Source organism: Diplotaxodon limnothrissa, linkage group LG7, assembly GCF_057381915.1.
Source record: "Diplotaxodon limnothrissa isolate DT_005_m linkage group LG7, D_limnothrissa_male_GT1.1, whole genome shotgun sequence".
NCBI lineage: Eukaryota > Metazoa > Chordata > Actinopteri > Cichliformes > Cichlidae > Diplotaxodon > Diplotaxodon limnothrissa.
The window spans coordinates 43,401,618-43,424,183 of NC_140602.1; the positions used below are offsets into that span (position 1 = coordinate 43,401,618).

Here is a 22,566-nt window from a genome sequence, read left to right on the forward strand (position 1 = left end):
TTATGATGGCAGCATTAAGGCCGAAATATACTGAACCTAAAGTAACATGAAGCAGACCAGTGTTGAATGCTGCTGGCTGTTGTGCCGCTGTCTTTCCCTGGATACAAAAGAGGTCCTTCTCTAAACTGTGACACTATTCCTATTCCTATATTATTCCTGTGTTATGGAATTAATTGTGCTGACTTATTTATGGTGCCATCACATTAGTACTGAATAGGTTTGTCACCAGAACTGAAAGTTTCGATACCTTTTGACACCAAACCAAAAAACACTGATACTCGAATACTAATTGATAAAGAAAAAGCACAGATTATATCGCATTAGATACTCATTTGCAGCAGTATTGAAATCAACAGTGCTTTCTTCACTTCCACCAGCTGACGCTCTGCTTTACACAGCCCCACTGTAAGCTGACAGGCTCACAGCCCTTCCCCTCACTAGAAGCTGAACACATGAAAAGTAGTGCAACAAACTTGGTGATGCTTATTAAAAGACCAACAGCCCACTCTTTATCAACAGTTGTCATACATGTTAGCCTGGACACATGTTACCTGATTAATTACAGAGCTGCCGCGTGCTATCATTAAAATAGGGTCTAGTGGCTTTGGCTAACAATAAAATGCTAATGCTAATTTTGGACTTAGGGATATTTTATATTCAGTGCAGTGAATTGACGTCAAATCTGCTGTCACTAGCCACCGTTTCTTGGTCGTGCACTTATCAAGTTTTGTAACCTGCTTGAAGACATGACTGTATTGTTTTTTTTCCCTGCTGTTTTAATGGTATATCAGTAGAAATGCTCAAACATTCACAGATTATATAAAGGGAGATGTTGGAACAGTTGAAAAGATGATACTTTGTGGACAAAACTGGAAAAAGCAGTTTTTTTCTCCTTGTTTTGATCTCTTCTTCTCCTACATCAGTGCACATGTAGTTCTCTGATCAGGAAAATAATGTAGTGGCTACCTGCTTTGCTGCCATAACAGAGAGCATAAATGAATGAGGCCGTGAAGCCAGCAACCTGGTGGGTATACTGGGGCCTTTAGAGAGCAAACATTATCAGTCCTGCTCATCTGTGTTGTTAATGGACAATGTTAGTTTGTCAAGATAGCAAAAATTATTTGTTTTTAAAAAGTATTGTGTTTCTTTTAAAGAAAGACACCTAGACAAATGATTCAGTAGATATATCTATAGCAGGAACTTTTCATTTAATTGTTTGTCCATTATCTAACTTTGGTGTAGAATGAATGACAAGGGATCTTTATTAATAGAAAAAAGCTGTAAAACGTATGAAAATATCCTGAAAAGTTCAAAATTAAAAAAGACTTCCAGTGAAACGGACTGGCATCTTTGCTTGCCCGATTTTGACCCCCGGGCCTTATGTTTGACACCTCTGCTTTAGAGAAAATCAACATTTGGCTCTGGTACATGTTCCTTCACATGATTTAAAGCATCTTTCCACTTGGCTCGCAACCAAATGACAATTTTTACTAAATAGTTGAGGAGGTGTAACACCTTAACAATACTCTACAAAACTCAAAACCTTAAACTAAGACTCCAAACTCCAGGGCGAGAGCAGCAAGAGTTTTTTGAACACTCCAAATCTCCACATGTGGGAATCTGACCGTGATGATGTTTGCTCTAGATGCACACACCCACCCCACTCCATCTCCACAAGAGGGGAGATTTCCATGACAAAGGACAATTATTGACTTTCATTGGCTCCGCTTTCTTTGATATCAGCAAGGGGTGTGTCTGTGTGTCTGTCTGTGTGTGCAGGAGGGGGCGGGTTAGGGGACAGCAGAAGAAACAGGGGGATCTGATGAAAGGAGCCGAGTGGGGAAAAAGCACCCGCTGACCCGCAATGGAGTAGTAGAAGAGGACGATTACAGCAGAAAGAAAGGAATGATTTGTTAAGGTTTTCTTCCTTTCAGTCCTCCACTTTACTGCTTTTTTTCTGTTTCCTCACTTTCTGGTTAGTGTTTTCTTTCTGTCTGTCTTATTCCTTCCCCGCATTTTTTTTTGTACTTTAAGCTGCCTATATATGACTGATCCTCCCCCTCACCCACACCTCCGCTCCCTCCTCCTCTCCCTTCACTACCATAATTTAAGGGGCTGAAAGGCATGGCGAGCACAGAAAGAGGAGAAGGGAGAGCAGTGAAAAAGGGGAGACCCTGCAGATGAGGGCCTTCCTTCACGGAGATGGCACAGATGTGAGGGTGTTTTTGTGAAATGAGTCGGGGAGGGGCGGCGATAGGCTAATTTGCGTGGCATAAAGACGGGGGTCCTTTTCATATGCAGAGCTCCACTTTGATGCGCGGCCGATGAAAGCTGGAGGGAGCACAGAGGAGAGGAGAAGAGAGGGTGACGGAGGGGTTCTTTGTCCCCCTGACAAGAAGGCATCTGCTCCACGCTGCTCTCCTCTCCTGCTCTCTTCAGCTATAAGGAGGCTCCCACAAAGGGGAAGCCGAGGGGGAAAAGTGTCATCGGAGCACCTTAGAAAGCAGAACATAAAAAGCAAAAACATAACAAAAAAATAGCCGCTCAGGTCCGCCTTGCATACAGATACGCATATCGTTACAGAATTCAAGAGCTGAGGCTTCACACACAAACTGGTGAATTGCAAAAACATGCTGACATACTGTGGACAAATTTACATAGTTCCACTGCTAACCAAAAACGTATTCACTTTGACTCATTGTTCCTTTTGAGAAGCAAATAAACTATACAAAACTTTCTTCTGTCACTGGGATTGAGATCAATGGCTTCCAGGGTGAAAGGTGTGCGTTTGTGTGCATGTGTCTGTGTGTGTGCGGTGAGAGATCAGAGGGAGACCATGCACTGAGGTGACTGGCGGTGCTTTCTGTACGAACCCCTGTCTCAAGTCTGATGTGTAGACTGTACAGCTTTCTGAGCATGTGCGTGCGCTGATGTGCAATTGTGTATATCTATATTTGCATGTGCATGTGTGCATATGTCTTTCATCTCACCAGGCCTCTCTAACCAAACACTGGCTGATTTCATGCTCACACAAAAGCTGAATCTGTGCTGCAAAGCTGAAAGGGGTCCAGGCAGAAAAAAGTGTCCTTTTTAAAGTGGTTAATTCAATAGGACACGTAAATCAGAATTTTATGCCCAGTCTTGCCTAAAATTTAACATGTTTGCTGTTTGCTGACAGTGTCTGTCAGTCAGACTAGTATAGCTCAACAACTTTTAAATGGAATCCTATAAAGAGTGTACATAAAATAGTTTTCAGATAATGGATCATTTTAACTCTAAACCAGGCTGGACTCCAAAAGGCTAGGCATGCTGCGCTATGTTGAAACTGATAGCTCCTCTCCATTTCCCCACTGTGGCAGTTACCACTACATATCATCACAGCAAAAATCTTCCTTATGTGGATTCCTCGCTTCTCAAGATTTTCCGCTCTAGGTGAGCTATCCTCTCACCTTTTATCAGACATTTGTGTTTTTTTTAGCAGCAGAGCTCCTCTCTGTTACGGATAATTGACATTGTCTTGCATTGACAGCCACATGTGCTGTCATTTCTCTTGATCCTCTTTCTTTGTTGTTTTTGTTTTTTTGTGTTGCATTGCTCAACAGCTGATCTGGGAATATCTTTAACTCTCAATTTGATTGTCTCTTTGTTTGGCAGGCCTTGAAATAAAACCTCAGAGTCACAGAATGAAGCCTCCTGAATACAACTGTCATCATTAATGGTTCCCAACAATAGCATTCTTCAGCTGCATGGCAGTTTTAGCAGTGGCACACTGCACAGCCAATAACTGTTCAAAGATTGCTTTGGCTTGTAGTTGAGAGGGCACTGTTTATTGCTGGTATCCAGTAATTACACCAGAACATACCAATGCTCACATGTATGTGTGAGGTTGCTGACTCGCTGCTTGTTTGATTGTTAGAAGTTGTATTTTACACATATAATTGACATTAATTTGCTTGATCTTCATATTTTTGACCCCAGAAAAACCTCTGGGTCTTAGAGGGAGGTAGAAATAAATCTTTCATTAATTGGTTATCCCTGTCTTATTTTAGGTGATCTTTGCCCTGAACCAGACTTTATTACAACAGGAGTCTTTAAGGGCAGGAAGCCTACAGGTCCCATATACCACTGAAGACCTCATCAGGCACTACAACTGTGGAGATCTCAACTCCATTATCTTCAATCATGACACATCACAGGTCAGATCATCCACAATCTCATCTTATCTTGTCTTGTCTTGTCTTATCTGTAACTTTCAGTCTGTCTAATAAGCTTAGATTCATTTTGATCTTAGGTTTGTCCAACTGGCACAACCCTTAACCTTTTACTTTCACCCCTAACCTACTGACCCACCTCACCTTCTTCTTCCCCCACCCCACACACCCCCAGCGCACACATGCACTTTCTCCATACTTAGCTACTTCTGTTCTTTCTTTGCCACCATTGCTATATGTTTCTCCTGCCAATCTCATGAGATCTTTGTCAGTCCAAAGGCTTTTAAGTCAATTGTACCATCAGTCATGTAAAGAAAATAAATAAGTAAAAACCCTTGAACGATATGTCTTAAGAATTTCAGATTTTTTATTGATTCAACCTTAGTCAAAGGTTTGCAAATAACCTATAAATAAACAATCATGTCTTCTGTGTTTTACTTTCATGGCCAACTACCTTGGGAACTATAGGTCCCTAACTTCAATAATGTGACACTGCCACCCAATGAGCAGGCCACTGCCCAGGAAATAGACAGCTACTTCCGACAGGAACTCATCTACAAGAGAAATGAAAGGATGGGCAAGAGGGTCAAGGCTCTGCTTGAGGAACACCCAGACAAGAGCTTCTTTTTTGCTTTTGGAGCAGGTTGGTGTTCTCTAATCTACACAAAATACACACAGAAAAAAATGAACAGTGAACTCTGTGATCAGTGTTTGGAGTATCAGCTTTATAATATGCAGTGTGGGTTGTTGGTTTACTAGTGTGTTATTAGATACAGTAAATGCCGCTATATACGTATAATATCCCAAATCCACGAGTTCCTCCCCGTGGATACTTCTATGTGTATGTGTATTTGTAAAGTGGTAATGAGATCTTTCCTTCAGTCCAGACCAAAACTCCTGGACACAAATTTACTTAATTACCTTCAAAATGACTGAATGAGTGAATGGTCTGTGTGTGTGTGTGCGTGTGCGTGCGTGTGCGTGCGCGTGCGTGCGTGCGTGTGTGTGTGTGTGTGTGTGTGTGTGTGTGTGTGTGTGTGTGTGTGCATGGCGGGGCCTGGGGCTCACTAAGCCTTGACCCCTGTGGGACATGGTCCTGCTCCCGGCTGGATGCTTCTGCCCGTCTTTGGGATGTGGATGCTTGTTTGTTCTGGGGTGCGTGGCTGGATGTTCCAGTGTGGTTGTTGGCTTGCTCCCTTGGTGGCAGGGTAATAATAATTACTTTTATCCATTTAATATAATGACTTTAATTCCAGTTTTGTTTGAAGAGCACTCCTACAAAGGAGATTAGAGACTTCTTAGTCAGAGCAGCTTAGCAAACTCAGGTAGAGAAAGCAAAGACATCGTAACCTCCTAAGACCCGAACTCTTTCATGGCATGCATTTTTAATTTCTCTTTGCTATTTGGGCTGATTGGGACCGGATGAATGTAAAAACAAAGAATTACGTGATTTTTATTTTTTTTTTTTTACCTGATTTTTGTTTCTGAGAAAAATGAGATCCACATATGAGGGCATTCGCTTTAAATTTCGATAGAACAATAGCAGTATAATGTCCTCATAAGTGGATATCAGACACTTGTAGAGCAAAATGTAGTATTTTGGTCTAAACAACTCAAAATGTGATGTCCACATATGTGGACGCCAGGTCCTAGGAGGTTAAGGAAGAGGTGAACAGAAGCCCCAGAAAAGCTGAATTTAGCTTGTCTTCCCAGAACTGAAAGGGCAGAGTCCAGAAACACACACATATATATACATTTATACATATAAGTGGGAATTCGTGTCTCTTACTGTTGTCTTTAAATAAAGAAAACAATTTTTTTGGATGTTATTGCATTGGATTTATGGAAACCGGTGCTGCTAATCAGCCCTATGAATGAATAACTCACTGACTGATAGATGGTCTTTATCAACTTTGAGTCCAAATAGTTTAGTTTAAAGGAGATCTTCTATAAACCATAATTTTATCAATGCAGGGTTAACCAGAAGCAGACTTGTGGTGTGTTTGAGTCATTTAGAAATGTCAGCATAATACTTTGAATTCTTTTAACACTACATAGCAACCTCATAAGTATCACCCATCTAATAAAAGAATCCAATGAAAACAGGGACGGTGATAAGAACAGAAATCAAGCATACTTCTATGTGTGTGTGCGTGTGTGTGTGTGTGTGTGTGTGTGTTCACTTTATGTGTGCATAAGTCCATCAGCCAGACTTTCTTTATTCTGTTTTGAAAATGTACAATCAATTGATTCATTCATTTTCTCTATCCTTTGAATTTGTCTTTGTTGTAAATCACTGATTGATCTATTGATTATATTTTGGACAGTTTTCTAATGTAATGTCCAACAATCAGCTTATTTTTGCATAAAGCGTTTACAGATAATTAATAACACATCTATAAACTATTTATTAGCCATCAATAAGGGGAGTCTTATTGAAAAGTAGCGCCATTACATTCTGAATTTGGCATGTCATAAAGTTTCAGTTCATTTCATACTTCTTATACAGAGCTGTATGAGAAGAGTGGACCAAATTGTATTAATTTCTTAATCCAATTTTGTTGTTTTGTTTTGTGTTTTTTTGATTTTAAGCAATGTTACTGTGTAAACCTTTGGGGGGTCATTTTTGAGTAGAACAGCAGTGAGCTTTGAGCAGAAAGAGAGAGGCTTTCACAGACTATTGGTCTGCTGCAGGAAACAGATGAGGAAAAGCAGATGAACACGCTCGCACACACACACACACACACACACACACACACACACACACACACACACACACACACACACACAACCCACTCCCAGTGCCTAACAAGGAGTACATTTCAGAGCTATCCCCTAAGGAGGTGCCTTTACAAGGGCTTGGTCTCTGAAGGTGTGTGCCTCTGTGTGTATTTTTGTATGTATGGGTGTGTGCTTATATGTGTGTTCACTGTGCATGTGTGTGTCTGCATGTGAGCTGGTGAGTGAAAGTGATATGGCCAATCAGCCCAGAAGCATTGGTCTTAGACATATGGAGGGCAGGTTAGGTCGTTGTGTACAAGGAATGGGATGTGGCACACGATGGTCCACACACACACACACACACACACACACACACACACACACACACACACACACACACACACACACACACACACACACACACACATTACACAGGCCCCTGGGTATCTGGGTAAAATGTGTCCTTAATTATCCCGGGTGGGGTCAGAGGACAAGCACACTCACGCACACACACCGGCTACAATGGAGCCCATTATGTCAGGGTACTTCGTTTCCCTGTTGCTATCAGCTGTGAGATCTGTCTTATCACTGACCTTATCATGTCCCTCTGATTCGTTAAAGAATGTTTAAACAGATTAAAGATTTTTTTATGTTCCACATTTTCAAAGCTTTAGGTAATCTGTGATTATGAATAATGTTAACTTTAGATTAAATTTGATTCAGAGGAATTAGAGTTGTGCTTTTTGAAACAGCAGTAGCATATTTGACATATTTCTTTTCCCGGGTAATGATCCCATTTGACTGCAGAGGTCGGCCTGCAGATTCCTGACTGACCTATGTGGAAAATTGTCGAGGGTTTTCATTTTTGCTTTCAGTAAGCTTTATTGCCACAACAACTTAAGTACACTGGAAATAAAATAATGACCTAAAATAACTTCAGCATTAACATTCTAATATAGTACAAAGTTAACTGTGATGAGGAAATATGGCTGTTTTTTTATATTTAATTTTTATTTACATGATCAACGCAGTTTGTCTGTTTGTCTGTCAGCAAGACAATTCACTCACTGGCCACTTTGTTAGGTATACTTCAGTAGTTCTGAAGCGCACTTCTACAAAGGAGATTAGAAGCGTTGTAGTCAGAGCACCTTAACAAGTTCAGATACAGAAAGCAAAGTCAATTTTTAAGTAACACGAGACAGAAAAGCTGATTTTTTTTCTGGAACTGATGGGTAGTACATGGCACAAATTGAGCCTAATCAGCCAGTCACATGACACAAACTCAGTGCTTTTAGGCAGATATGTGCATATAGACATGCTAAAGTTTAAACTGAGCGTCAGAATGGGGAAAAAGGTAATTTAAGTGATTTTGAATGTGGCATGGTTGTTGGTGCCAGACGGGCTGGTCTGACCGTTTCAAAAAACTGCTGATTTGCTGGAATTTTCTTACACAACCATCTCAAGGTTTTCCAGAAAATTGTCTTACAAAGAGAAAATAGCGAGCAACAGTTCTCTGGATAAAACTGCCTTGTTAATGCCAGATGCCAGAGAAGAATGCTATGAATGCTTCAAGTTGATAGCAAGGCAACAATACTTTAAATAATTACTTATTATAACTAAGGTATGCATAAGAGAACCTCTATATGCACGCATTTAATGCAGATTGGCTACAGCAGCAGAACATTACACCGGGTGCCTCTCCTGTTAGCTAAGAACAAGAAATTGAGGCTACACTTCAAACTGGCTGGTGAACAAGCCGAACTAGGAGACGCATAGTCAAAGGAACCCGTAAAGGTTTTGTGCAGATATGTATACCTTCTGTCATAATTGAACAATCGTGCACTGGATTTGACCCACAGTTGTTATCTTTGACTGTGTGAGCCATATTATGTGAGTATTTAGGTGTTTTTGCATTGTACGAAAAAAATAAATAAATCCATGAATGGACAGTAGTCACACACTAGAGTAAAATGCTTTCGCACCCTAAATAATTTCCCATACAGGAACACATACACACTGATTTATACACCAAGAAAGAATTGCTTTGTTACACGTGGGTGGAAAACGAGGCCCTGCCAAAGTCTTTTACCTGAACTGAGCTGTAGGGGCTAAACTGACTGGTCAACTGAGAAATTGTTATTTAATTTCTTGTCATCATTTTCACACTCATGTTAAAAATTCACCAGAATGTGGCCTGTGATTGGTTTGCATCCCAGCTTTCACTGTTAGATAAACTTTGTTTTTCAGCAGTCTGGCCAGAATAGTGGTCAGGAAGGCAGCAGTCAAACAAACAGTAGCGGTCGCTGGTCAGTACCTCACACTACACTTTAAGGCCCAATGGAGCAGACACATACACACACTCTCACTCTACACTGGCTGTGTCTCTCTTTACTCCCACCTCACACTTTGTTGTCTAGAGTCCTTTCTTCTTTTCCTTGTGCAAACTGCCTGTTAATGCAAGTTCACAGAGTGCAGTGGGTAAAGATTTGAAGAAGGAAAAGAGATGCGGTGATAAGAGCCGGTTATAACAGAGTCACATTCATGGTGCACAGACCTCTGTGACCACCCAGTAGTTCTGGTTGTTATGAGAAAATTTAAGGTAGAAAAAAGTTTCATACACCTGCAGCACAAAGTACCCTGTGTCATGCTTAGTGCCCCATCTTTCTGCTAAAGCATAAAAACCAGGCTTATTAGAGTAACAGAGACATTGCCCCAGTCTTTCCTGTCATCCTCATACAAAAACATGTCAATAAAAAGATTTTGACTATACTGGGATTTGAGCCAGCTTTCAGCGATTTGCCTTTTTAAAAATTTTTTAAAAGTTTTTTTAACAACATAACTCATAATGGTGTACATATAATATTTGCCAGTTCTTTAGTCCTAGAAGGAGCAGTGATTTTAGACTCAATATATTCTGCCCTTGTCTTGACCATAATGGTAAAACTATGAAGGTTTTTCCAGTTTTACTTTGTGTAGCTAAACAGCTATCCTGTCACAACTTTGTACTTTACTGTACTGTAAGTAAATACCTCCTAGAAATTTGTCTTTTCCCCCCACTTGTTTGTCTGAAATACCACGCCCATCACTCAACGTGAATGATGATGTTGAAAACGTGCCATATGTTCAGACAGACATATGGAAGTGGTTATTGCTCCGCTCCATAGGTACAGTAACCCAATCCATGTATACAATCTGAACCCTTGTTCCCTTTATAATCTCTGCCATACCCTGGCACGCTTGACTTTAATAAAATGGTGTGTTTACATATCGCTAAAGGCCGAGAGCGACGTTCTGCCTGCTCTCAAATGTTTTTTCTTTTTCCAGGCTGAACTTGAATACATCCATGTTTCAGCCTGAAGCTCCTTAGCACACCATGATTCCCCTGAAAATCTGCTCCAAAACCACAAATTTAAATATTTGCGGCAGTGTAATAGCCAGTGTGGTTGACAGGCTCTAACGGTTACTGTACTTTGAAATGTTTGACTCTTTTCACAGACAATTAAGGTTTGACTTTGGATCTTTTGCTGTTTAGGTTGGTACAGCCTTGCTAAAGTGAATACCCCTTGGTTAGTGAGCTGTTTAGTACTGTGGGTATGCCTGTAATAAATGGATGTTTTGGCTCATGAGCTGCAACTCATGACAGAAGTTGACATGAACTCATAACTCACACAAAGCACCTTGACAAGTCAGTATGTGGGTTGCTCTTGGTACTGGAATCCCTTGATGAACTGCTGAGTCCTCTAGTTTCAACATAAGCAAAGGGTACTAACATAGCCACATTTATAATGCATTTGTTTGCCAAACTATTTAAAAGCAACTTAAATAATAAGAATATATCTGGCATATTCCAATTGGAGCCCCCTCGAGCCAATGGACATGACAGTGAATCCAAATCCCACTACCATTTTAAGATGGTAGCGTGACAGTAACCATTTTCAGCTGCTACTTTATATCAGTTTTTATGTTAACAGTGAAGTTATGTGGCTTTTATTGACACATAAGTGCTGTACCACAAAAATAGAGTGAAGCCAATAAGATAACCGTACATATCTCACTGTAAATAACTCAGAAGCTTTTTTTTGTTATTTTATGATGTGATAATGATACAGTTATTATTTCACAATTATGTGAAATAATACATGCAGAAGCAAAAATGTTCTGTATCACATTTAATGTTATAGATAATCTCAATTGATATTTGGGATTCAGGTATTTGTTTTTGTTTAATATTTTAAAGCATTATTTGCTGCCAATGGTTGGTGCTGCTCTCCCAAAGTGCAGAGTAGGATTAGGATTAGGTTTAGCAGATACGATGACAGTCATATGGGAGACGGGGTACACTCTGGATAGGTTGTCAGCTAATCATATGGCATGAAGCAACCACTGACACTCACATCTATACCTACAGGCAATTTAGAGTCACCAGCTTACAAAGCATGCTTTAGTCTGTGGCAGGACTTAACCACTGGCACAGTGATAACATTGAGCCTTGGGGAGTCAGTAAGTTTGAACCCAGCGGTAACAGCGCTAACCACCGTGCCAACCCCATATAAACATAGGTTTGAATATTTCCCTCAATGTAAATATAGTTGTGATGAAGAGTTAAAACAAATTGATGCAGAATCTATAGTTTATGATCCTGCTACACACTGCAATCAAACCATATTCAGCTCATTTGAAAAGCATTACATTATAACTGTTGTTACAACACTTTTTTGTGTAAATAAACTAAGCCTCTACTGCCCCTACATACATAAAATGGTAGCTTCATAGGATTGACTAGAGATTTCTCCAGGTTAAATCTTCCACATGCATGGCTCAGATCTCTGCTGTGTGTTTTTACTGTATGCACGGCATCACCGCTGCCACTGCCCCTTTGGTTTTTCTCGCCCAGATGGTGTGAAAGTCAAAAAAAATATGGTGCTTTTTTCACAGCAACCTCACACTCATAAACAGCCAGTTTACAACTGTTTGGGGTAGTCGCTGACACAAGTAACACACATGTCATCCAACACCATTAAAATCCAGACCAGACCTACCACACACCGGTTAGGGAAACAGGCAGCTAGGGCCAGACCATCTGCCAATCCTACATTAAGTCCCGGATTTAAGTTTGAATGACACCTTTATGCCTAACCTTTTTTTTAAGGTTTAGTTTATGATGATACATTTAATGATAAATGAAATTATCAGTTATTAAGATATTTAATCATGTTGATCGAATAAAACAACAGCTATCAGGTGTTTTTTTAAAAAAAACAAATCTGAAGAGGTGGACACGGTGTGTTTACCACCTCCAGAGTGGTAAACACACTGTGATGAGGTTTTGTGTCAGAAGAGAGGAACAACTAGCTGCTTTGAGTTCAGCCAGACAGACTTTTACTTATTATTTAAAACTGTGAGTAGTTTCTGTTTGCATGTATAATATTAAACTCAGCCCAGATTAAAAGACAAAACATTTTAGCAATCAGATGTTAAGATACCACGATCTGTAATGTATCATTAGCACATGCAATGTCTTCTTCCATGAGGATAAAAGAGCGATAAACCTGTCAGCCCCTCTGGGTAACTAACTGCTTGTTAAGCTGCTGAGTGAAGCGCTCCTAAATATATACATTTTGTTGAAGTCATCTGGTCAAAGGCCTCAGCCTCTGTACTTGAAAGACATATTTCCTACAGCTCACGCTTCTCTCTCGGCTGCAGCACTAAATGCTTGTCACAACAGTTTGCTGTGATTTATTAAAAGAGTTGAACTCCTCACCCACTGACCTCATTCAAACTCAGGAGTATTTCCTTATCCACCTGGAAAAAGGCTTTTTACATGCCTGCCCAGAGGCTCAGTTTCATTTGGACCAGAGGTAACTCGCTTCTATATAAAAGGGGAGAGGGAAAGAAAAATGACATCTTTAGCAGCAGCAGTGCATCTATTGATGATTTTGAGTGGAAATTTCTCATGTACAGTTCCTGTATGAATGAGTCTGTCTCTGGCTGTACGGTGACTCTGTACATTCAAACAAGCAAAGCAAGGTTTGACCTCAGTAACTTCTTTTCTGGCTTAGATTAGCTTTATGTGTCCTGTACACAGTGTTGGGAAGGTTACTTTTAAAATGTATTCCACTACAGATTACAGAATACATGCCCCAAACAGTATTTTGTAATGTATTCCGCTATGTTACTCAATGAGAGTAACGTATTCTGAATACTTTGGATTACCTAATATATTATCATGCTTTTTACAACTACATGAATCTACATTGCTGTGTGATTTATTACTTTTACTGAAGGTTACTCGCCATACCAATACCAACTAGATGTTAAAATCTTAATATAAAGTGAGTAACAGTAGGTGGACATTAGGTAAGGCTGCACTTTTTGCAGCGATCTCGTATAGAAAACTATTCCGCACGTATATAAAACAGGTCCACGGCTCCGAACCCTAACGGCATAAAACCGTAAAGAGACCTCTGGCTAATACGTCGGGTTCCGTGTCGGGATCGCAGCCGAATACTAGCTTTACTTTGTTGTCTGGGTCAACTTTGTATATATATATATTATATATTTACATGCTTCCATCTCCTGTTTCTGGTCGGTGACATCTCTTACTTTTCGACTCTCTTTCTTGCTCCCTCGCTCACAGACACATAACGGGTATGGCAGTCCATTCTCCCTGCAGCACGGACTACACTGCCCATTTTTTAGTAATCTTTTGGAAAATGCTACATTGGCTTCGATGTAGGAAAACTCATAGGAGACGTATTAATTTGGGTCTAATTTGATTTTGAAAGATGGCAAAAACTCACAGCTCAGGCTTCAGTCACACAGACCTTGAGACAGGTAGAGGACACCCTTGCAACCTCTGGCTGTTAGCGAAAAAAAATGTATTACCCAACTGGTTGGCAAGTGTTTGCTGGAGGTTGCTGGCTATTGCTGGCATGTAGCACCAAAAACCTCTTTGTGATGGTTTTGATTATGTTGCCATGGTTGCTCACAGTTAGAATCAAAGATGCTTGCGAACTACTAGCCGAGCTGCAGTGAAACTACTGCAACACAAACGAGAAATGGAGAATCTTCACCTTCAAAGTAAAAGTTGTCCCCTTGCAGCTGCAACCAAGATGTTTCAAAACGTGCACCTTTTACTTTTAAAGCAAATGGTGTCTGTTTCCTTCATTCATTGTTTTACAAGTCAGAATCTTCCATGCAAGCTACAGTGACAGCAGCAACCTGCCAGCAACCAAGCATTTGCCAGCAGGGTTTTGATGCAGCACCATATGTCTTTTGGTGACCTATTTCATTTTGAGATTGCCAGCAACCACTTTCCAACCAGTCTGGGGAACACAGATGTTTTCTTAGCAACCAGATGTTACCAGGGTTCACTGATTGATCTCTAGGTCTAACTGGAGTTTTAAGTTTCACAGACAGCCAGCAACCACTCACCAACCAGTCGGGGAATACAAACTTTTCCCTAGAAACAAGGGGTTGCCAAGGAGTTGCCAGCTGGTTTCTAGGTCTGCGGATTGGGAACTTAAGGCTTCACAATGGGACTTAACTAACCAATGGGTGATGTCACAGTGGCTTTCTCAATTTTTATCTGCAGTCTGTGGGATTAAGTAAGAGTTCAAACACATACCAGAGCTGACAGAGTAACCGAGCGAGGAGGAGAGTAGATCAACGAGGCACTCAGAGAGGTTACCTTTGCTCATGGCTGAACAAGGGAGCTGTACTTTACTAATTTAATTCAATTTATTTGGGACAGTGCATGTTAATGAACATACATGTAAAAAAAATGTCTAACTGATGATATTTCTCTGACCGCTTATTGCTGAAAGATTATTTCTGCTCAAGAAATGTAGGTCACTCTAGCTTTTACTATTTGGGGGAGGCCTTATGCTCAGGGGATTATTTTCTGTAACATTAGGACCTGACACTTGGACACTTGGAACCTCTGCCTATGCAACTTCTATTTACATCTGCAGAAGTATGAAGGTTAGGCATACTGAAGCTGGGGAGTAGAAATCACCTTATCTGGAAAGAAGAGTAAACACAGACAAACTCTGAAGCGAGGGGCCGTCCTCTAACTCCCTGTGAGAGTATAGCCTACGGAACTGGACGACCTAGCCTGCCCTAACATGTGCTCATCTTTTTTTTGTAGAAATACTTGATTGATGTCATTTCCATAACAAATGCATTTTTATTTTGTGTTTTACATCTGTGTCCTCTCAAAGATTATATCTGCAAGAGGAGAACTTGGTCTTACAATGTTCCCACAATACTGTTTGTGCAAAGAAGAAGCAAGGAAGTTAATGAACTACCGTTTTAGTTGAACAGAGTACAAATAGTCGTTAGCTTCATTAGAGTCCTAAAATGAATGACTTGATAAATGAGTGAGTTTCATGTGTCCTAAATTATAAGCATTAGGGAAATGAAGGTGCTGTCCTCCTGCTAAAGATGCAGAAAGAACAAAATAATCAGCTTAAGATGGTATGGTTTTAATTAACATGTGCTGAAATTACCCTTTTGTGGGTCATAACTTCTGTTTGGCATTTAAAAAGATCTGGAGTGAATGAGAGGTTTTAATCAGAAAAACATCATTTTTAGGTTTTGCCCAAGCTGCTTCGGATGTTTTAGCTGCTGCAGAAGTTAAACGTGGGTATGTTTTCTTATGAAGCTAAAATGAGAAAGCTGGAGGATGTAGGCTCACAGTTCAATGCAGGTCACAATCTTTTTAAATAGGTAGTAAAGGATAAAACAAGAGTGAATAGAGACAGAGGACGAACAACCGGGAAACTGTCTGAAAAAAGTGCTTTTGAATTTGTCAAAAAAAGGAGAAAAAGAAAAGTGATTGTGTTGTAAAGGCAACACGGCAGTCACAAACGTCCGGGGAGACTTTAAAATACTCTGTCCCGTGGATCTGCTTCTAGTTATAACACAGACCTAAAGCAAAGACAATATGCAGGCCTCGTGGACAACTGCTACAGCTCTTGCAGATTACTCAAACTAAATGGGCACAAAATTGCACTCCAAGCCACATGTTTTAGATGGAAGTCCTGTGAGAAAACGTCTGAGAAAAATGACGATCTGGAATTCTTTTTAAAAAGTGAGAGGGCATCCGACTCCCCTTGGTATATTTTTTTTCTGTGCTCAAACAGTTGAAAACCTGAGCAGAGACTCACAGCAGGATCGCAGAGGTTTGTGTGTGTGCGTGTCTTGTTTTTGTTTGAGAGGAAGTGGTTTTTGAGGCTACAGTATGCAACCTCCAGGAATACATTCTGGTGGCAGAGTGTAACATAACTGGCCATGTTGTGTAGACAGTTTTTCATTCTTTTGCTGTAAAAAAACAACAACTGATAACTTTTGACAGTCTTTAAAACTTTCTGGCTTTTCTGGATTCAGTATAACGGTAATCAAAGTCTGCAGTATGTGTTGCTCACACAGAACAAAGCTTGGTGTCTTTGCTGACAAGTACACTCGTCTACCTTTTTATTAGCTTCCAGTGTCCTGACCATGAGATTGTGAACCACTGGTCAAACAGACCCAGAAGAAAGGATAATAATAATTACATACTCATACTCACTCATTTACCTGCTTATTAAATATCTCAAATCTCAAATATCTAATCAGCCAGTCACATGGCTGCAACATGTACATGCCTAAATACATTTGCATGTGGTTTCAGCCAGTTCAGCGTCAGAATTGTTTAGCGTCAGAATTTGGGAAGAATTTAAGTGACTTTGAACATGGAATGATAGTTGGTGCCAGACAGGCTGGTCTGAGTATTTTAGAAACTGCTGATCTCTAGGGTTTACAGAGAATGATCTGAAAAAGAGAACATGCCCAGTTGATGCCAATACAAAAATGCCTGTTGTATGCCTTGTTGCAACCAAGTTATGCAGAAGCGTATCTCTGAACACAACACATCGAACCTTGACGGACGATGCCACTCCTTTCAGCTAAAAACAGAAAAGTGAGGCCACAATTTCAACAGGCTCACCAAAGTTGGATAACAAAAGAATGGAAAGCTGATGCCTGGCCTGATGAGTCTCAATTTCTGCAGCAACAGTAGGGTGGAAGAGTGGCTCCATCCAGCCAGTGGTGGTGGTGTAATGGTGTGGTGCATGCCTACCATGCACGTCCCTTTGGGACCACAGTGTATCCATCTCCTGATTGGTTGCTTTCTACAGGATAATGCGCCTTGTCATCTCAAATCATCTCAAACTGTGACAACTCATGACAAAGAGTTCACTGTACTCAAATGGGCTCCACAGACATCAGTCTAAATCAGGGGTGTCCAACTCCAGGCCTCAAGGGCCGGTGTCCTGCAAGTTTTAGATATCACCCTGGGTCAACAAACCTGATTCAAATGATTAGTTCATTACCAGCCTCTGGAGAACTTCAAGACATGTTGAAGAGGAAATTTAGCCATTTAAATCAGCTGTGTTGGATCAAGGACACATCTAAAACCTGCAGGACACCGGCCTTCGAGGCCTGACGTTGGACACCCCTGGTCTACATCCAACATATGACCTTTGCAGTGTGGTAGAACAGCAGATTTATATTATGACTGTACAGCTACTTTCTGATGATATCATTTCAATATGGACCCAAATATGTGAGGAATGTGTACAGCACCTTGTTCAGTCTGTACCATGAAGAATTAGGAGAGTTCTGAAGAGAAAAGTTGGCCTAACCTAATACTAGCTAGGTGAACCTGGTGAGTATGTAAGCTTGTATAATATTGAAGTTGCAATAGGCATCTTTTACAAAGCCTGTTTCTTTTTCTCAAAAGAATATATCTGCATATATCAAATTGCCTTCTCTTTCTTTATATAAATGTCTTCATTGTGCATACATTTTTCATCTGTCTCACTTTACCGTTTCAAAAAGTCTCTACCATGCAGCTGAAGAAACAATTAAATTTAACATGAAATCCAAAGACTGTATATCAGTAAGAGAGCGTTCTCAGTCACGGGTATTCAAACACACGGGTATTTTTTTCTCCTTCTTGGCGCTTGAGACGCTGAACTGGATATAAGCACTGGAAAGTGACGAGTACAGTTTTTTAGGAGCTTTACTTTGATATTTCCACTTTATGCTACAGTCAGTTCCAGGCTGTAGGTGGACAGGTGGCCCAGCACCATCCCCTATTAAATATTCTCTGAAACTTTATTTGTAAAATGAGACATTCAGTGGTAGGGACCTTCAGAATTGGCATTGCTCCGGTTTATTTTGTCAGAACTGCTCGCTTGTAAAGAATTTTCCAACTTTGATCACTTTTTCACAGTCAATGAGCCGGTGTGTACTCAAGTCCCTTAATGTCTTGGCAGAAGGAGCTAAAAATGAGGACTGCGCTGAGCGAGAGAGTGTAGACTATTGCAGCCTGACAGATGTAATCCCTAACACGGCTCCAAAGTGCTGTGTGCCACCACAAATTTTCAAGTGAGGGTTTATTTAAAAAACAACCTCACACCACATACCTCTTATGTGCCCTGTTTTTCATTTAGGCTCAGCATAAATTTAAAGCTGCAGTTGCTCAGCACAACCTTAAAAACTTCTTGCAGACCCTTGAGCGGTTATCACACTAATTATAAGCATGGTTCATGTTTAAAAAAAACAAAAAAATGCACAAAGCAAGACAAAGTAATTAAATGACAAACGCATTTAATGATCCGTCTTCATCAATTCTGCAAGTGCGAACAAAGTTGCAGCAAATTTGCACTAAGCAATGCAACTCCATGTACTTTCTCTCACATTCTCCCAAATAACATCCACATTAAAGAGACCATTATTCCGAAACACTTGTCTGGGACAGAGACGGTGATCATTAAATAACAAATTGGTGGTAACAAACAGTGTCAGATGAGATGAAGGCAATGTAATCGATTTCCTCTGAAGCACCTAAAACCTTTCTGATCCAAATTATGTGAACGAGGAGTTCACGTCTAGTTGTAATGTCTTCTCAAATTCACATTTCCTAATCTCCGTTTTCCCTAGTTTAGCTTGAGCTCAAGATATTTGGTTAATTGTTTGAAAACCACCACCAAGCTAACACCGCGCTTCAAACTGTCTTGTCCCCACTCATTTATTCAGGTTGGTGGTAGTAAGCCAACTTTGCGTGGGCACAGCTTCAAGATACAGTCTACAGAATCTCAATAGTTTGTTTTAGCTGTAAAACTGTGGCCTTAAAGGATGCTCTTGTCCTCTGCTATCACAGTCTGGCATCTGAAGTCTTGACATTCCTGTATTGCTTTGCAATCTGTTTTTCTTTTGTAAGAAGGATAAATCTGCTCTTTTGTTTCTGCTTCTGTCTTGAATTGCCTTGTTTTCTGTCTGCATTTATGTCTAGCTTCTTTGTTTTGCCTTCCCTGTGTGTCTCGCTTTTTCTTTGTCATCTCTACTTCAACAGCTGTGTCTGTTTACATAATCCTGATTGCTATCAGTTTGATTGTAAATTGTTTTATTTCACTGAATTAAGCCTATTAGTGAACTGTCTGTCACACAGTAACATGCCTGAGAGAAGTACAAGGAGAAATGTTTTGGTATTGGTGGAGATGTTAGCATTCTTTGGCCTAACTCTATAAAGGTACGTGGTGTGTGGCTTTCTCTTGTGTATGATCAGTCTTTCAAATTCTTACAGCCGTATCACAACCATCATTTATCACAGCTTTCTCTTATCACTGGCATCTCCCTTTCAAAACCACATCCTGGAGGAGTTTGAATGAATGAGGTCTGATTGTAATGATGTAATATGTTGTCGAGTCTGACTAAAACAACACATGAAGCTCTACTGCTGTCCTCTGTGCTGGACTGCTCTGATGCTACAGAGTCCACCATTTTTAAAGTCTTTGTGGTAAGTTATGTTTTTGAAGGACCTGCAAGAGATAAAACTGTACTGAGTTACAATGTAATATAATCTACAGTTAGAAAGTTGATGTACTCCAATAAAAGGCTTGAGACTTGGGTGGAGACTAAATCCGCTGGCTTGTATGCACACCCGTTTAACCAAAGCTGTCTTGGTTTTGGCATTCTCTCTTATGCTTTCACGAAAAGAGTACCCTTATCCTGCAGGGGGTTTGGATCAAAATGACAGCACATATTTGCATGTAACATCATGCTAAATTTATTCCAGGCAATGACATTGACATTAAAAAAAGTTTTTTTCCATGACTCATCCAATGGTAAAAAAAAATCACGGTGCCCACAAGGATATGAATAATGTTAACATTAAGAGTTTCAGCGCCACAAGCTGGCTGCATGAGATAATCTAGTGTATGCCTCTGATACAGGATTATTTGGGCTGTGATTTTAGACCATGGTGGCATCATAACATATCTTGCATAATAGCATTTTTGTAGATAGAAATTAAATGTCAAAAACTATAAAGTGAATATATATAAAGTGAAGTACTTTAGCATTTTATAGTTCATGTTTAAAAAATCAAATGTTTTAGCCCATTACTAGGTGGTTGCTAAGCTGCATGCTAAAGTCATGCATCACGAAAAGTACCTTGGATATAAATTGCATTCTACTTGTTGTGAAATTAAAATGATTTGATGGTTTTATATGTGTATAATATGTGCATAATTGGTACAAATTTGTACCAATTATCATCTGTAGACGGTTGCTTGGCAATATTTTGGTTGTTTATCTTTTGAATGTATAAGAGGAGTTGTGACTTTGTGCGTTGTAGGAAGATTATGAAAGTTTCATGTATGTAGAACAACAGCTGTTGCTGTGCAATCACACTGTGGTATTCAGATTAAACACTCAGTGGTTATTTCATGTATTTCCATTCTGTCACCTTCAACAGCAGTGTTATCAGTGTAGCTCTAGTACCAACTATGCATTTCTCTGGGTAGGTATTTGATTTGCTATTGTAAAATTCTCAGAGTCTCAACTGGATGAAAACTAGTGACTGACCACGCCACTAGAAAGTTTGTTTTGTTCAATAAAATTATACTATTCTATTATTTTAGTTAACAATATATCAAGTCATATTATGCCAGAACTTTTTATATGACCAGTACTTTGGTTTTATGACCCAAAGTGATTTTATTTCCCATCACCCTCAGCGTACTGTACTTTTATTTCTGTGGTCACTACTAACATTTTTTAGTTAAAGTAAGATGGAATACCTGCATCACATGAGAAATGCATCTTATTCAAAGTGTTAAGTAGATTTGCCACCAACTTTCCTTGCAACTTTTTTTTGTTTAAGAAGAAACAAAAATCACTGCATCAATATTTATTAATTATTTAATACTCATTTGTTTTGCTCCAATCTAAACTTTTGAGTCAGATTTTAGTTTCTTGAAAGTAAGCAGCACTTTTATGTAAAGCTTTTTTGATTTCATTTGTTGTACGCCAATTGTTCATTTTTTCCTTAAAATAGAAAGAAAAAAGTCGTGAAGCCTGCTTTAAAATCAGTGAAACAAACCATTCACAAAAAAGAAATCCAGTATTTTCAGCTGTATCCAATGAAATGTTTTATCCGTCTACAAATTATGATAGAATAATAAAGTGAAGATTGATAGACTGTATTACAAGGCACTGTGTGTAATTACTCTTAACTAGCTTGACAGTGTTTAATCATCATGCCTGTGGTTTGATATTACTTCCAACTAGGGTTGCCAACCGTCCCTTAAAATACGGAATCGTCCCGTATTTCGAAACAAAAGTACACGTCCCGTATTGAGCTAATAAGGGACGCACTTTGTCCCGTAATACAGTGAGAATCAAAAGTAGTCTATAACTTTTAATGGAATTAACGCTTTGTTTGAAAACATAATTCCCAGCCCCTCTCCTGCTTTGTGACCAATGAGCTGACAGCACACTTATGACAATTCGAGTATGACAATTCAGATTACCGCTCATCTCATTGGTCGAGGAAAGGTCGCTTACGGAGAAAATACCGGAAGACAACAGATGACCACAACAAGAAGCATGGCCAACAGGGAAACAAACGCCGACACTGCGGTGCAAGTCTCGGACGACAGTACACCTAAAGCTGGGCAAACACTGTGCGATTTTTTCAGTCACGTTATTCAGCTCCTGCTCAAACTGCACGATTGACTCGCAGGGGTTAGACGTTGGTAGGTCACGATGCAGGGTCTCACACTATACCGCCCGATGCTCTGATGCGACCTGAGTGCTCACACTGTGCCTCCATAACATGAAGCTTGTAACAGAAAATCTGTCGCGCTCTCTCTCTCTCCGTCTTACACTCACACAGACACACACACCACCACCATCAACTTTGCTAAATTGCTAATGAAAAACACTCATCAGGCAGCTGTGATTGAGCAGCAGTGTAAATCCAACTGTTTTCACGGTTGTTGTGGTCGTGATAATTTTGTGATGCCACATCGAAAAGGCTCGGATGAGCTTTTCAAAGTTCTACAAGTTGTGCCTCCATCGCTTGTGTCCAGATCACACGCTGCACAGCCGTGCTGCTCCATCTTTTACACCAACGTTTACGTGTTTGCGCGCGAGCAGTGTGAGCGGCTGTGGTGAGAACCTCAAGAGCGATTGATGATCGGGAGCTGGTCGTGAGGTGTTAATCACTTCTCGTTACCCCACGTATACTACACGATGCACGATGAAGGCCAAAATCGGTCCGATCACTCAAAAATCGGCTCAA

At 40.1% G+C, this 22,566-nt stretch overlaps 1 protein-coding gene across 1 annotated transcript in view; it reads left to right on the forward strand.

Annotated features, from left to right (window-relative positions):
• Positions 1 to 22,566, forward strand: part of trabd2a (TraB domain containing 2A) — a 61,204-nt gene that overhangs the window by 23,700 nt on the left and 14,938 nt on the right. The window contains exons 3-4 of the mRNA XM_085358129.1: positions 4,050 to 4,196; positions 4,680 to 4,854. Of these exons, the coding sequence (XP_085214255.1) occupies positions 4,050 to 4,196; positions 4,680 to 4,854 (322 nt within the window). The remainder of the gene's footprint in view (positions 1 to 4,049; positions 4,197 to 4,679; positions 4,855 to 22,566) is intronic.